General features: G+C 40.4%; 2 protein-coding genes across 3 annotated transcripts; one reads left to right on the top strand and one right to left on the bottom strand.

Annotated features, from left to right (window-relative positions):
- Nucleotides 1-621: 621 nt before the first annotated feature.
- On the bottom strand, nucleotides 622-4,260 carry LOC146543085 (uncharacterized). Of its 2 annotated transcripts, none has more exons than XM_085239890.1 (2): nucleotides 1,782-4,260; nucleotides 622-741 (listed from the first exon to the last, which is right to left on the bottom strand). In XM_085239890.1, the coding sequence occupies exon 1, from the start codon at nucleotides 3,078-3,080 to the stop codon at nucleotides 2,073-2,075; it is 1,008 nt and encodes a 335-aa protein (XP_085096016.1). In that variant the 5' UTR covers nucleotides 3,081-4,260; the 3' UTR covers nucleotides 622-741; nucleotides 1,782-2,072. The 2 variants fall into 2 exon arrangements, with proteins under 2 accessions (XP_085096016.1, XP_085096017.1); XM_085239891.1 differs by lacking the exon at nucleotides 622-741 and having other exon boundaries at nucleotides 924-1,889; nucleotides 1,999-4,260.
- CEP95 (centrosomal protein 95) lies at nucleotides 2,631-15,257 on the top strand. The gene is made up of 21 exons (XM_010721517.4): nucleotides 2,631-2,766; nucleotides 3,484-3,612; nucleotides 3,983-4,090; nucleotides 4,442-4,555; nucleotides 4,867-4,972; nucleotides 5,437-5,546; nucleotides 5,964-6,178; nucleotides 6,439-6,505; nucleotides 7,124-7,167; nucleotides 8,172-8,296; nucleotides 8,602-8,731; nucleotides 8,906-9,017; nucleotides 9,528-9,706; nucleotides 9,995-10,087; nucleotides 10,845-10,995; nucleotides 12,148-12,308; nucleotides 12,712-12,786; nucleotides 13,245-13,397; nucleotides 14,502-14,648; nucleotides 14,748-14,819; nucleotides 14,891-15,257. Exons 1-21 carry the CDS (start codon nucleotides 2,745-2,747, stop codon nucleotides 15,065-15,067), a joined length of 2,490 nt encoding a protein of 829 aa, XP_010719819.1. The 5' UTR covers nucleotides 2,631-2,744; the 3' UTR covers nucleotides 15,068-15,257.
- The last annotated feature ends 169 nt before the right edge of the window (nucleotides 15,258-15,426 follow it).

Raw genomic sequence — 15,426 nt, 5'->3', positions numbered from 1 at the left:
CTGGCGGCGCCGGGCTTTGCGCGGCTCTGGCTCGCCCTGGCGGGAGCGGCCCTGCGCGGCTCGTTCAGAGCGGGGGAGCGGCTCTAGCTCTCGGTTGGGGCTGCACGGCAGTTCTGTGAACTGAAGAGACAGCGGCTTTTTGAGGTGACGTCACAGTTAGGAGCCGTTTGGGAAAGGTCTCAAGGACTCCAAGCGATGAACAGCCGGGCGGCTTTATCCAATAATCGTTAGTTAAAGCCGCGGCTTGGCTTTGCAGGCCATGAAAGGGGTTAGAGGTGCAAATCCTTGTGGCGTTAACAGGTTGGCCACAAATAATCGGGAGAGCAGACATTAAATGCAGCTGGAGCACTTTTAGACTACGCAGTTACCCGCTGCCCACTTTTCCAAGCGGCACATACCTGTGATTGGATACAGTTACTATTTTTGCTTTCCCCAGGGGCTGGTAAAGCAATTCAAAGGTCACAAGAAGTGCAGCAGTGCACGCAGGGACAGGGCTGGCAGAACGAATAGCAAAACATCGACCAGCTGACGTGGCTGCTGTGTTGCTTATCTTCCCTGGGATGGCTCACACCTGTGGCTCTGGCACAGCAAGGATAAAGTTAAGCCTGGTACACAAACACCAGAAAGCTGTATTGCCAGACCACCAATGCAAACAAACACACCATAAGGAAGGAGAAATGCCTTCACACTCCCTGTTTATATCCTCCCACCTTCTCACAGTCCTCGCAATTTGAGGCTTTTCTGAAACGAAAATAACATAACTGCATTTGACAGCTACACATGTTGCTTCCCATTTTTGTTATGTTCCACTCCTAGCTTCTAACATACCACTGCAATGCGTTTCAGTTTAGTTGTACACTACCTGAAAAGCATTTCCTTTTCAATACATTGCCTGATAAGAACTGGGGCACAAAACAAAGCGAGTTATTAAAAACATTTCCTATTTATTTATACCCTTTGCTGTGTTTACCGTCATCTAAATCACCTCACTTATCAGCCAAAACTGCAGTCTATCTCATTTTTTCTTCTTTAAAAGCAACCATAGTAATCCCTGCCACCACATTGACAGTACACGCAATATTTGAGATCTGGGCCCCAAAATCTATGTGACTTACAAACTGAAAGCATAAAGATGGTTTTGATTTGGCATGTATTATTTCCTAATGATTTTTCAGATAGTGGATCCTCCTCAATGTTTTTTTCAATAGGAGTCGTTGACACAAAGAAGCAGGCTATGGAGTTTTCCCCCCCAAATACTCCTTTTAACTTTATACCTACTGACCCTCCTGATGAATCTGAAAATAAGCCATGTAAAGGCTTTGAAAGTTAGCAGCAAATTATCAGACCTCATTCCATGCAGCGTAACACAGTTCACTCAGATCTTTTTTGTTTATTTATAACTTTGTGTCTTCTGTCACTGTGTTGTTTAACCTTGTTAAGGTTTTGAAGAACTGAAAGGACCAAAGAAACAGAAGACCTTGGGAGCCTCTAATCAGGTCTGCCTGTGTGCACTTAGCCTGCACCACACTCCTGTTGATTTCCTCTCTGAAAGAAAACTTCCTCATTTCTGTGTTCCACCCCTTTAAGTTAAACATCATTGTTGATTTTCCTGTTCTCTTACTTCAAGCCAACATATGCAAAGCAAATCAAAAGAGCTTGGCAAAGCTGCGTATATCGAATTGAAAACCATGTTTAATACTGATTTCAGAAGTGCTGGTGAGCATTTGCTCACACATGTGAAAGCTCTTTTACACGATACATGCATTTGATTATATACTTACAAAAATTAAGTCCTCAGACAGCTGTCATTGTCACTGATGTTTACTTGCTGGCAGCCATTATTTTTAGTCATAATTAGGATCTCAGCTGCCTCTGTCACGCTGCAGGAGCTGAAGGATGAGAGGCACCATTAGTTCTGCTTCTGCATGACTTACTGCAAGGAAATCCCAGAGTTCCTGGGCAGCACAGGAGGCTGCTGCTTTGAGAGGAGTTACTCACCTCCCCCAGCCAATGTCTTAAAGAAACTGTACACTACCAGCTAACAGCACACAAGGCTTCACTAAGCAAAAATTCTAAATCTCACTTCTAATACATCTTCCAACCTTATTGCCCTTGGAAATTATCTCGTCGTTTTGCAGCTCCCTAACAAGCCACGTCACCCGTCTGCTTACAGCCAACCCCCCCCACAACAACACCTCGATGCACGCCCAGCTCTCCCTGCTGCTGAACGGCACAGGCCGGGCCCGCGAGGCCAAGAACTGCCCTGCTCTCCTGCCGCAAGAGCCAGGCCTCTCCTCTCCCCTCCTAATTTTCTTCGTGAAAACACAACACAACCGCCTGCCCTTCAGGGTGATGAGGGTAGAACCGCAGCAGCAGCGCCCGCACTGCTCGAAGCAGGGCCGCCCGGAGGGACCGCGCCGCCATTTCGCGGCCCGAGCTCTGCCAGCAGGCGAGGAAAGCCAGGAGGAGAGGCCTGGGCCGCACCGTGCCGGCGAGCTGGGCCCGTCACGGGGCAAAAGCGCGAGACTCGCATCAGGAAACCAGGCCCGGCCTTGAGGCACAAACTCTCCCCACCCCCACTCCCGCTTCCATGACGACCGGCCCCGCGCCAACACGCGCCATAGCAGAACGCAGCGGAGGGGAGGGGGGCGAGAAAGCTCCCCTAAGCCCCGCCCCTTCCGGCGCAGCCCGCCGCTCCGCGCGGCCGTTAGAGCTGAGGGCGGCTGTTGGCGGGCGGCTGCGCCATGGGCAGCGCTGAGGGCACAGGTAGGCGCGGGCTGCGGCTCTGAGGGTTCCGCCCGTCTCCGCTGCCCTGTAGGGCCTCGCGGCGGAGCTGACGCCTTCCGTTTTATGCAGACGTGATGTTGCTTAAAGGTTCCTACTCTCCTCTTTGTGTTGTGGATCCTTAAGCTTTTTATGCGCCCTCCCTTTTCCCCAGCCACGCTTTTAGGTCTGGAGGTGGCTGGTTTCGAGGCTGAGCTGCTGGAGATGCTGCTCGAACCTGCCTCGAGGCTACAGCTGTTAAAGCGGTACTGCATGCGGTCTGTGGAACTGAATGAAGAGTAGGAATGGAAAAGCATTTCTCCCCGTGTACAGAAAAGCAAAAGCAGTACCCAGGAGGTCTTGTGTAGGAACCACACAGCCCTCTTTCTTCCCTTTTCTTCCTTCAAACGATGTCATCGCTTTTCCAGCACCCTGCAGTCCATGGTAACGCTCACTGCTGTTTCTATGAAGGACTGTCAGCTCTCAGCAGTGCTTTGGCTGATGCTGCCTGTGTTCCTCACTGCTCACATTTCTCTCTGAAGGAAATCCCACTGGGTGCAGAAAGCATTGCTGCCCTGATCACACCAAGTACTGAGCCCATTGTGTGGCATTGGCCTCATGTCAAAGGCACCTGAAGTGGTTCCATCTTTCACTGTAACTATCCACTCTGTATTTCTGTGTCTTCCAGTTCTGTCGTTAATATACTCTACTTCTTTATAGATTGGGTCGACGTTGCCAATGATCTTTTAAGGAGCTGTCACGTAAACCAGCATATAAAGCATCTCTCAGAGTGCGGAGCTGATGTATTTGTTTGTCTTTATGAGTCGATCCTAGGAGAAAAGGTACCAGGTGGGAACGTTAATTCCTAAGGATGCTTCTGTGTGCTTCTGCATATTTTACAATGGACAAGTTCAAGTTTGCAAATTTTGCAGCTAGGTATTGTTTGTGCTGGGAGTGAAGAATGAAAACTATTTAAATAGTCAGTGTTCTTGTATTCAGTACTTCAACTGATAGGATCCCCACATCTTCTAGGGGATATCCTATATTTATGCTTATTTTTCATTAAAGGTTTCATACAACCATATAATTATTGAACTTTTCACCAAGTCATTTTCTACTTACAAATTGGTATTTTTAAACTAAAAGTAGTTTAAGTAAAAACAACAGCAATAAGCTGTCAATTCAGATAGCATTAAATGTACGTATTTGTTTTAAATAGATTTCATAGCTACTCCTAGAAGCCAAGAGGACGATGCACATAATGTACAAGCTGTAATAGATTCTCTGGCATTGGACTACCTGCAGGTCAGCTTGTCACACATCACTGGTAAGTAATCATAATGTGGACAAGCACTATATACATTTGATTAAATTTGAACACTACATAAGAACCGTATGCCACAAATATTATATAAATATATAGATAATGTTTATATATATATGTGTAGTGGAATTAGATACAGTATCTGTAAGCTTTCAGTTATTAGAACTGAAAATATTTTAAGATACATTAAGTATATGGCTGCAGCTGTACATGAGTGACCAGCTGTGCTCTGAGCTGACCTTCACAAGGATTTCCAATTCTGAATAGAAAACTCCTATTCTTTGAAGACTTTCAAACTAATTGCTAGCAAATAATAAATAAGTAATTATTGATATGACTGTACCTTCTCTTAAGGTGAGAACATTGTGAAAGGAGAAAGGGAGTCTATCAGAAACCTCCTTGAAATATTTGATGGTTTGTTGGAGTATCTTACAGAAGAATTCAGTGAATCCTCTTCTCAAAATGGAGGTGAGAAGACAGATTTCCATGTTTAAGGTATTGTGTTCTGATGATACATTATTATGGATTCTCCAATCCGTACCATTCTATAATTTTACATATAATCTTTATAATATTTTTAAAAGCATTTATAATGATATATATATATATACATATATACACACACACACACACACACACACACACACACATATATATATATATATATATATATATATATAAAGACCCTTAAACTATTTTGATAATAGTGAAGATAAAACCTTTTAGTTAATATATAAAATAATTTTTCCTGGAAATTAATACCTCTTCATTATTAACAGATGAGACTGTACTGCCCAATAGCAAAATTCAAATTGTGTCTCCAGAGCAGCTGGAAAGCAATGCTGGTCAACTTATGCCATCTTTGAAACTTTCATCAGTTGACAGGTAAGAATAACTTTGAATACATGCATTGACACAGTAAGTTACTGTTATTTTTGCACATCTGTAGAGCAGCTAGTAGTTCTCAGTAATACCAGGGAAGAAACATACATCCCTCAAATGGAACACAAACTAACTTTCTCCTCTAGCTGGCAGAAAAACATCTCTAGATTTTTTTTGCTTTGAAGAATTCTGATGGCATCGTTTCCATTAAGCTTATTTTCCCCATGAAACAAAATTCATAAAGAACTTTGTCCCACTTTTAAATGACTGCATTTTAGTTGAATAGCATTAAATCCATCTTCCTGACTTCCACATTAGTTTGTTTTGTGGAAGCTGGCCTCCTGTGTCCTGCACTGCAGTAGCCAGCTGACTGAAGTAGAGTTGGGACTCTTCTGCATCTCCACCTTGTGGACTGAAGAGGCAAAGACTTTTAGACTAAATATTTTATCACTTCATATTCCCCTTAGGTCTCAGTCAGAATGCTTTGTCCCATTGTGTGATGTAGATGGTTCAGAATCTACCAGTGAATTAATTCGACTTGGAGATACAGCTCATCTGGACTCGGAGAGAGGGGAAGGTGAGCTTGGATACATATATTTTTAAGACTAATCTGTAGTAGCATTTCTACAGACAGCGAAATTGTTATCTGTTTTGCTGATGCCAAAACAGTTCAGCAGTTTAAATGTGTCAGTGAACAAAAGTAAGTCACAAAATTCAAATTCTGCTTCTTTTGGAACTCCTCTCAAATTTAAGTATCTATGCTGCTAAGTCATACCTACACGTATACAGAAATACAGATTTACTAAAACAACTGATATGTAGGCTCAAGTAGCCTACCTTTAAAATTTAACAGTTCTGTGCAATCAAACAAATATGGTAATTAACATTAGATACTTAATCTTCCTTCTAATATGCATGGATGATATACAGAAATAACATGCCACTTCTATAGATAACACTTTTAATTTCAAGTTCTTTATATTGGTTTCTTAAGGATCCTTGGAGTCCATTCACAGCACTGAACTGCCAAAAGAGCATTTCAGTTCCAGTGCTCAAAGACTCAGGGAGCCAATATGCCAGGCTGTTCCTTTGCTACCACCATTTCAGCCTGCTGAAGCCAGGTCCTGTGATCCTGTACACAGAGATCACCAGAGCTTGGACAGTCAGTCAGCGGCTTTGGTTAACAGTCAAGAACTGGAATCTCCTACTGTAAGTAAAAACCCATCCTTTGTTTTTTATTAATCAATACTCCGTTCATTTTAAAACCATCTAATTGAGAGGGGTGTTTATATTGCACACACAGAGATGCATACCATGGACATAATCAACATTCCTGCACAGTTTGCAGTTGACAATATAATCATGGTTGTGTTCTTGTACAGCTAGCAATAAAATCAGCACTGATTGCCATGCACAGGCAAACTTACTGTATTACCTTCCTGTCTCATTTTTCTTGTGTTTTCTTCCAGCTTGAAATGTCACTTACACAAAAACCTGAAGATATTTCAGGTGCTCTTCTGTCAGGAAAGATCCCTGGTGAGAGAGAATTTTGTTTCCTACAGAACAACTCCATGTATCAAATGTTGCCTTAATTTTATATGTAGTACAGAAAACATGGTTTTAAAACTACCAGTGCATCTATTTAAAATTCTCTTGGTGTTTTTTTGTATATAAATAGGTTACTTCCAAGCTGTTCACTGTGCTTGAGAAAATAGCCTATCCCCAGTTCAACTCCTTTCTTACTTAATCCAATTAAGATGCGCCTGTGCTACAGAAATCACTTCTCTAGATGAGCTTATTCTGAGCAGGGGGACGTGGCCCAAACACACCACTTTCAGATTGAGGAAAAGATTCTTAATTGCTACTGTAGAAAAGCATGAAAACTACTTTCTAAACCTTATTTTCTCTGTTGCCTGGGAGACACTGATTACCTTTCTAGTTTCCATAGCACTCCTATGACACTGAAAATGTAAAACCTGAAAAATCACTGAAATGAATGTAATAATTGTAAACACAGTTCCCTTGTCATTATGTTCTCTTTGGATGATTTAAGTTCAAAAGGCCACAGATCTTTTTTGGTAGCTATTCCCACATTAATGGGCACACTGCAATCTACACAAGTGACTAACACTAACCTGTCATCTGCTTCTGCAGCAGGAGACAAGACCGTCTCGAATGATGCTGAGGACAATGTGAAGGTAGATGTTTCAACTTCACCATCTTTGTGAAAGCTCAGTCATTGCTGTTGGATTCTTTTCTTGTTATTTTGTGGCGCTTTTGGGCTTCTCACTTCAATGCAGGAGTACACTTAATAACAGAACACTGTTAGACAATGGCTGCATGCAGTTTGCAAATCACATCAGTTCTTTCAGGAAGTGTTTCCTCCAGGAAGTATAAACACCAGTACATATAGAGTTCTAATTAATCACAAGTACTTACTAGTTCTCGTTGTCTTATTCAGAGGGGACATTCACTTCCTTGTGTATCAGAATTCTAAATTAGTAAGAATTTGGTTTTATGAGGTTATTTTAAAATTTTGCTCCCTTCCTAAAGATCGCTGAATTGCCTGATTGCATGTTATTTTCTTGCATTGCCCTTTGTTTTTCAAAACCTACAAATGGTTCAGCAGATACCATTCTGTGACTATACTGGAAAACACTTTTTTTTTTTTTTTTTTTGGCCTTCTGCAGCCACAAGAGGTACTCACAGACGTGTCTGCTTAAAGCACTCTTTCCTTAAAACTCATTTTCAGTTGGTACATTTGCAAGTGTATGCACGATGACCTTGAATTACTCTGGTTTGAATAGATAAACTACCAACCAACACTAAAGCATTGGCATAAGGACAAGTGATTTATTTTAGTATGTTTGCTTTGAATTGCTGCTTAGCCCATACTCAGCACTAAGTTCAGCTTGCTTAGTGCATTACTTGGCACTAATCCCCCAGGCTAGTGAGGCAGTATATAGGGACACTGATAATGTAGACTTTGTTATTCTGATTGGTGGCTTAGTTGTAGATGATTCTTAAACTGATCTATATTTTTGCTAGCTTATTTCTTTAAACATCTACTGTGTGTGTGTGATCATATGGTTTGAAATGGTTCTTCTATAAATGCTGTTGTAGGATCTCTCCTATTATAATCTGTGGTACTTCTGAGCATTACTGTGTAAATCTTAATTTTTGCTCTTAATCATTTTTCAAGGTTCCTTGGGTATATGGGACTTCTACATCTGCTTCTCACTTAGATCAAAAATTCTCCTTACACAAGGAGATACAAATAACACAACATCCAAGCCCTGAATCAAGACATCTGCCTAGAAAGAAGAGGCAAGTTCAGTTTTCTTGGAGCTGAGCCATTTTCCTGTACAATCCCTCCTGTCTCCAGCTTTTTTTTTTTTTTAATGAGGCATCTTCCTCATCTGTATGAGTGCATAACTTCAGCAGAAGCCTTTCCTACTTCCATCATGTGCGCATTTTCTTAAATACAGTTGTAGGCCCTTACACAATGAGCTGTACTTCATCCTATAAAAATGTGCTTATGCAAAAAGTGAGCTGGAATTGTATGAGGTAATATTTATCTCTTAAGTTTTCAGAATAGAAATGAAATCTGGTTGTTTTGTTTTGTTTTTCAGATATGAAAATTCTACCATAGATTCACTTGAAGTTCCTCTTTCCCACAGAACAACAAAGGAAAACCTGTCTAAGCAAGAGCTGCATCAAGTATCACAAAAACTTTCTCGCAGGTTAAATGAACTAGATTCAGTGAGTAAAATCTTTGTTGTATCCAGACAAGCTAGCCTTAGAAATAACAGCGGGAAACAATAATATAGATTTTATATTAATGAAAAAGCAATTTGCAATTAACACTGGGTATGGCACTTCTAAATTTGAATGAACAATTGATCCTGACCCCCTTCCCAAAAATCTGTCCAATAGATGTTAAAGAGAGCTTTGGGTGGGCGTACCAGAGAGGAGGTGACAGATGAAGACAACCTGTCTCAGCACAGTGACAGTGTCATGGATTACCGCCGAAGGAGAGCTGAGCGAGGTAATCACAGAACCACCAAGTAATGATTCTTAGGACACGTAAGTTTTAGAATGGGAAAAAAAATCCTTCTGTAAAGCTGATGCACTGACCTACACACAGCTTTACTAAGTTCTGTGCTCTGTGTCGGTGGCAATCTGATTTTATAACGACTCCATATGAAGACTTGGATATAAAACTATCCTATAACTTGATCTAATCCACACGTACAACATTATATTGCAAGATGGAGCTGTTTATGAATCTTGTAAAACAGTCTCTGTTGTTAACTTTAAATGGTTTTGCTGGTTTATCCCTTCCCATCTTAAATATCTCTTAGCACTTCTGCTATCATAAAAGCCCCCACACATAGGATTCAGAGCAGGGATAAATCTAAAAGCAAAGGCTTTAGCTTTTTGTCATTTAATTTGTGCTAAATATTTCAATTTCGCTGTGGATGGCTTTTAACTTGGTTGGAGCTTTTTTTTTTTCCTGCTCGAAGCTGGATAGTTACTAAAACACCTCTCCTTACAGATATACCACACCTGAAGTACCCAAGCAGGACACGATCCCTTTCTCCATCATCACCCTCATCTCAGCATCAACTTTTTTCTGAGTCAGAAGACATACTTTGCAGTAATGGAAAAGGCCAAATGAAAAAAATTCGCAACAAGTTGCAAAAAGAAAAGGATGAAAGAACACAAGAAGCAAAGGTAACTTCAGGGTTAGACCTGTTAAGTCATTCTTAGTACAGTTATGCTAAGAGTATTGGAACTGAATGTCCTTATTTACTGGAGGCATTTGGCCCACTTTTATGATTTTGCACTGTTGTATTTGTAGACTCCAAATACAAAAAAAGATGTAGACTCCAAATACTGCAGGAAAAACAAGTCTTAAGTGGAAGGAACAATTTTAACTCATATTCTGAAAAAGCTAATGAGGTATCTATCCATTGGACTGGTTATTTTCTCTGCAAAGTTCCTTTTATTTTTGCTTTCTAGATGGTTGCTAAAGCTTATGAAAATGAACTAAGAATTTATGAAGCTCGGGAGAGGCTTAGACTTTCCAAACTCAGAGAAGAAGTCAAGGAACTGGTATGTAAAGCAGTATTTTGCTAGTTATTTTAAAATTTGTCTAAATACTCTATCCAGGCACTATGCATGTTTTCATATGGTTTACATGAAGTGATTTCAAGAGACTGCAATTTAAATAACTATGGTAAGTCAGAAGACAGCTTCTGTAGACTGGCCTGAACCTCTGATGATGCTAGTTATCTCTCTAAGAACAAGTCTGACTAGCTGCAGGCCCTCTCAGCTATTTCCTACATGCCTCCCCCGTTCCCCAGGCTGAGAGCTGGATGCCCTATACAGTGTAGGTAATTTGCTTTATGTTGTCATATTTATGTTTTTTTCCAACTACTCTAGAAGTCATTTTTTTTGTGCCAGGATCATTTTCTACTATTATGAATCTGGCAGAAGGGTTCTTACATACTTTCTAGTACTGCTACTTTCTTACATAGTACTGGACCATCAAGGCACTCAGGTTGAAAGCCATGTCATTCTGCTGTGGGATGCACTGGTTTTCACAGCTTTTGCAGAAGCAGTGATCAGACTGCTGCACTATTGTTAAGTGCTGCAAAAGAGCTGAGGTTATGCAACAGAGAGATGTAACCTTTATTTGAACTGTGCACTGCATTTGGTAAACTTTAAATTCTCAAGAATTCAATTCAGTATCTCCAATTTCTCATTCTACAATTTTTAATGCCATTTAAGTTCTGATATCCAAACTATACATCTATCAGTCTTGCCCTTCTCATACCTGTTCTCCATCTGTTTCACATCTGCTCCAAAGGAACAAGAATACAAGGAAAACATCTTTAAAGAATCTCCAAAAATCCCTCAGCCAGTGAGAGTTTATTCTAGAAAAACCACACCTAGGAATCCCAGATACAGCCAGTGGATTCCAAAACGAGGGACTGTGAAGCCAAAGAAAGCAGCTCCAAGTAAGAAACGCAAAACTATACTTGGTGGAAAACTGGCATCCTTTGAAAGCATGTGTTAGAACTCCAAGCATAAAGGCATTGGTCCAATATATACCAGTCAGCTGTAGCATTTTCCCCTTCTTGTGACCTCCATACGTCTGGATTTTTGTTACAGAAGATAATGCTCTAAGTAAATGTGAACCACCCATGCACAGTTCAAAACTCGGACCCACTTGCTACCTCCTTAAACTCTCCTGGATTATTTTCAAAGCTTGTTTCCATTCCTGCTACTCCTGTGTTTGCTCCACTATACTCTGAGCTCAGTCTTTCTTCCCACTATTTTCTTTTCCTGAACTGAGCCTCTAGCTTTAGTGGGTTGGTGCTAAAACATATGCAGGTGGACGAGCAGAATGTTGGTAGGAAAAGACCCTGCTGTTGTAACAGTAATTATGCTGTGGGTTTTGCTGAGTCAGAGATGTTCCAAGAACAGTGAACACAAATCACAGGCTCAGTACTGCCAAACAGCATTATGTCTGTTTTTATGTAAGGTCATGGTACAATCCCCTAACGTGCCTGAATGTTGGTTAGGGACACTGTTGGGATTTTTTTGTTTGTTTTTATAAGTGTTTGAATTGCATTTACTTGGTAATACTCACTTGTTTCATCTGCCTGTAGTTTAGTTTATTTCATGCCACCATAATCAAAGATGTAATGAGAATGTTGGTTGCAAACCAGTTTGTTTTCCACTTCTTTGTTTTCCACTATTTATTTGACCTGTATCTGCCACTGTATTAGCAGTATTTTTAATTGCTGAAGCCAATGAAACAAAGAAAGTTGTGACTTATTAGTGACAATCTGAACCATCTGAAGAAGGGGATGCCTCTCTAAATAGGATTAAACATGGTAAAGGGGGAGAAATGAGTCCTGAGCTACAAAAGCTGTTCTTCACCAGAAAAGAAAAAAAGCCACTTACATGGGATTGGTTTCTCAGCTGCTGCATTGAAAGAGATCCTGTGTACTGCTGAGTTGAGCTTGACATCATAGTAACAGCATGGTAGTTGCATACAGTGTTCAATCTGAAGTATTTCCTAACTTAGGCTGATACCGTCTGGAAGAATTCAGCACTAAATGTAGTTTCCAGGAGTTTATTGCTTACATCTTTCTTACTTGTAGTGAAAGTCAGGGATGATGACCTCCTGGTTCAGCTACTGGAAGAGTTTCCCCACCTGCATATTTCCCAGCACACTATGAACAAAATGTGGCAGCAGCAGCTCGCACAGACTGAACGGCTTAAAGCAGCTTCTGGCAAGGCTAGACTCAAACTCCAAAATGAAGTGAGTGTTCACATTCTTACCTTTTAAGCATCAGCAGGGATAGCACTTCTGACAGAAGGGTAGCACTCATCAGTTTGTATTTCATAGTAAAATCATCCTGACTATGCACCATAGATAAGGACACGAACATCCTGAGCACATCCTTTCATACTGTATGTCTCAGCTGTGAGATAGAGCACGGATACTGCTTATTTACACTTGCATTTCTATTTAACAGAACTTATGTCATATTTGTAAGTACTACTTTATCATCATCGTCAGTAGTGTTTACTACAGTGATTAACTCTCAATATAAACAGCATAGTAAAAAGGTAATATTTCTGGGACAGCTCCAAATACAAACGCCTGTCCTGCAGAATGATAGAAGTAACTTCTTTTTTTCTTTTTTAAATTAAACCTCCAGGTTCAACAAGCCTTGAAGAAGCATGAGCTTCTTGTTGCAATTATTAAAAAAGATCGAGACCATAACAAGAGACTGGTATGTTCTTTGAAGGGTATTTGTTATATAGAATACTCCCTGTTCATGAAAGGAGCTGCTTCTTTTATGACAACTTTATGCCTTTGGAGTAACTGTGGCCTCAAATGCCATGTAACCTCTTTGCTGTGTGGCCATTTGGAATGAAGTACTACTACTACTTTTAGCTGCTGCTTTAAAACGCAAGCTGAGAACATGTGAGGAAGAGAAACTTCAGCCTGCTGGTTTTAATGTTAAAAACACCAGCAACTGTGGCAACCCTGACTCCTTAATTATATAGTACTGTTGATGGCAACACTGTGCTAAGTCAGCAGTGATTACATTGCATTTATAACTTAAAGCTTTAAAATTGGAATAAGGAGTTCCTTAGTTAAGGACCCTATTAGAAATGATCAACAAAACTTGGCTTAAGCAAATCTACTGAGAGATTGGTGGTCTTACAGCAACTTTTTTCCATTTAGCAAGAATTAAAGCAACGTATCTACCGCCAGAAATGGACTCAGAGTAAGGTGAGAGAGAAACGCCAGCAAGTTGTTAGAGCCAGGAAATACTATGAAGATTACCGTGTCCAGCTGCGTGCCAAGATGATGCGGGCTAGGACAAGGGAAGAAAGGGTAAGCCCGAGTTGTTCTGCTTTGCAAGCATGGAATTCTTCTGTATTGTTTGGATGCGATTGCTAAGGACCTGCAGTATCGTAGTACAATTAATGGTTGAAGTAGACAGAGGCAACTTAAGTGAACAGAATGAAGGAGCCAGGATTAAGTGGCTGGACAGTCAAAGCCATGATGAAAAGGTTCCTTCTTTGGAAACACTGAGACAGTTGAAGGCAGGCCACTGTAAAACGGGAAGGATGCTTGATAGTGTTAAGGAAAGGAGAAAAAGGCTCACCATCAGCATGAAAAAACAAGGCTAACATCAAGACAGACTGAAGAAGCAGGAGAATTAAGAGGTTCCTAGAGCTACTATCCAGAGAAAATAACCTAAGTTTTCAGTTATGGAAACTGACAAAAAAAAACACAACTGCTTTCACTCATCTTTGTTAAATAAAGTGGACTTCTTGACAGATGAACTCTATTTAGGGCTGCACATCACAGCTAAGTTAAGCCAGCAGTGCTATTTTATTTTACAAGACTAGCTGCACAGTTCTCACCTTTTAAAGTCTAGGAAGTTTTGTGTATTAACTCACTGTTATTGACCTGAGCTCTGTTTGTGTCTGAACTGTGCAGCAGTGTTCTGGGAAGTGTGAGTGCAGGCTGGATTTCCTGTTATTGGAAATCTGGGTGAATATCCTGAATTAGAGTGCTGTGGGCTGTAGCTCCACACATTCAGAGTTTAGTTCGTATAGGAAAAATAAGCTTTGATCAGTATATCCTTGCTGTTCTAGCCACTCTTAATCATCCTGACTGAACAAATCTGAAAAACATACTTTTAATAAGAATTCCAGTTAAATGAATATTACAAACATAGCTCAGCTGTGTCTGTACCACTGGTACTAGATGTATAACTGTACTTTTTCAAGGGCAGTGACCCTTTTTGTGACTGCCTTTTCGTCAGGAGAGAAAGCCTCTCAAATATGTTAACATTTACTTACAACGCAACATATTCAAATTAAATTGGTTGATCTAAGCCTTATATTCAAAAAGGTTTAGTACTCCCCAAAACAACAAAGCTTTTTAAGTTTCTAGGAAAAATTTGTTTGCTTTTTTAATTGTTGGCAGATATTTAAAAACTTATTTGAAGAAGGCTTAGAAATTCAGAAGCAAAGACTGAAGGACCTGAGAGCATACGCTCAAGAGATGCGTGCTGAGCAAAGAAGAGAGCATCAAAATGAGCTGGAGTCCATGGAGAACTATTACAGAGATCAGGTAAGTTTAACCTGCAGCTAAGATTGCCAGTTAATGTTTTTAATAGTAGAAGCCTTTCATTTCTTTAACTGGTTCAACTCAAACTTGTATTGTGCTTAGTTCTCCATGCTAGCAGAAGCTTTATCTCAAGAACGCCAAGAAATCCAAACCAGAGAGAAAGCACAAGCACAAGTAAGGATTTTTGATTTTGTGTAGATGCTTTCTTTCTTTATGCGATATGCTAATACCTGTGTTCTGTTTAGATGCTGCAGAAAGCCAAAAGAGAACTGAGGTCAAGAATGGAAAAAGAAATACAACAACTGCAAACAGCAATAATGCAAAATGATGATGAAACTTTTTTTCAAGAACTGGAGGCAGACAGACTCAGATCTAGACTTCAGATGGCTTCCTTTCAGTACAACAAAAGTGGTTTCTCTTAAGACATGGTAAATAGCACTGCAGCTGTCTGCCTGAGCTGGAGGGAGTCTCTGAGAACTGCTGTGACAGGAAGGTGGTGTGTAGCTGTTGTTCTGTAAGATCAGATCTGTCATCTCAATGTGCCAGAGGCGTAGTTGTTGGTACCTGGAACTTTGAGCGCTTTTATGATTAATAAAGTTTTAAACTACTTTCTACTGTGTAGCAAAGCTGAAATGGTGTTAGAATTTTAACATGTATTTATAAAACTTATTTAATTTTATCTTCTCATGAAAGCAGTTCAATTTTTGCTGAAATTTGAGAGGAGACATCCATTCAGTAACACAGAGATGAACCCCTTTCCAGGAAAGCATTAACGTAAAAG

This window comes from Meleagris gallopavo, chromosome 20 (genome assembly GCF_905368555.1).
Source record: "Meleagris gallopavo chromosome 20, MGAL_WU_HG_1.1, whole genome shotgun sequence".
In the NCBI taxonomy this organism is placed as follows: Eukaryota; Metazoa; Chordata; class Aves; order Galliformes; family Phasianidae; genus Meleagris; species Meleagris gallopavo.
Note: the sequence above shows the minus strand (reverse complement) of the source record. Positions and strands in the feature narration are given on the sequence as shown.

Bases quoted from the DNA above. Each gene is read 5' to 3' on its own strand.
- LOC146543085 (XM_085239890.1), bottom strand. From the start codon at position 3,080: ATGCTTTTCCATTCCTACTCTTCATTCAGTTCCACAGACCGCATGCAG.
- CEP95 (XM_010721517.4), top strand. From the start codon at position 2,745: ATGGGCAGCGCTGAGGGCACAG. The intron at 8,297-8,601 runs GCAAGTTCAGTT...TTTGTTTTTCAG, and splicing joins CATCTGCCTAGAAAGAAGAG to ATATGAAAATTCTACCATAG. The intron at 10,088-10,844 runs GTATGTAAAGCA...TCTGCTCCAAAG, and splicing joins GAGAAGAAGTCAAGGAACTG to GAACAAGAATACAAGGAAAA.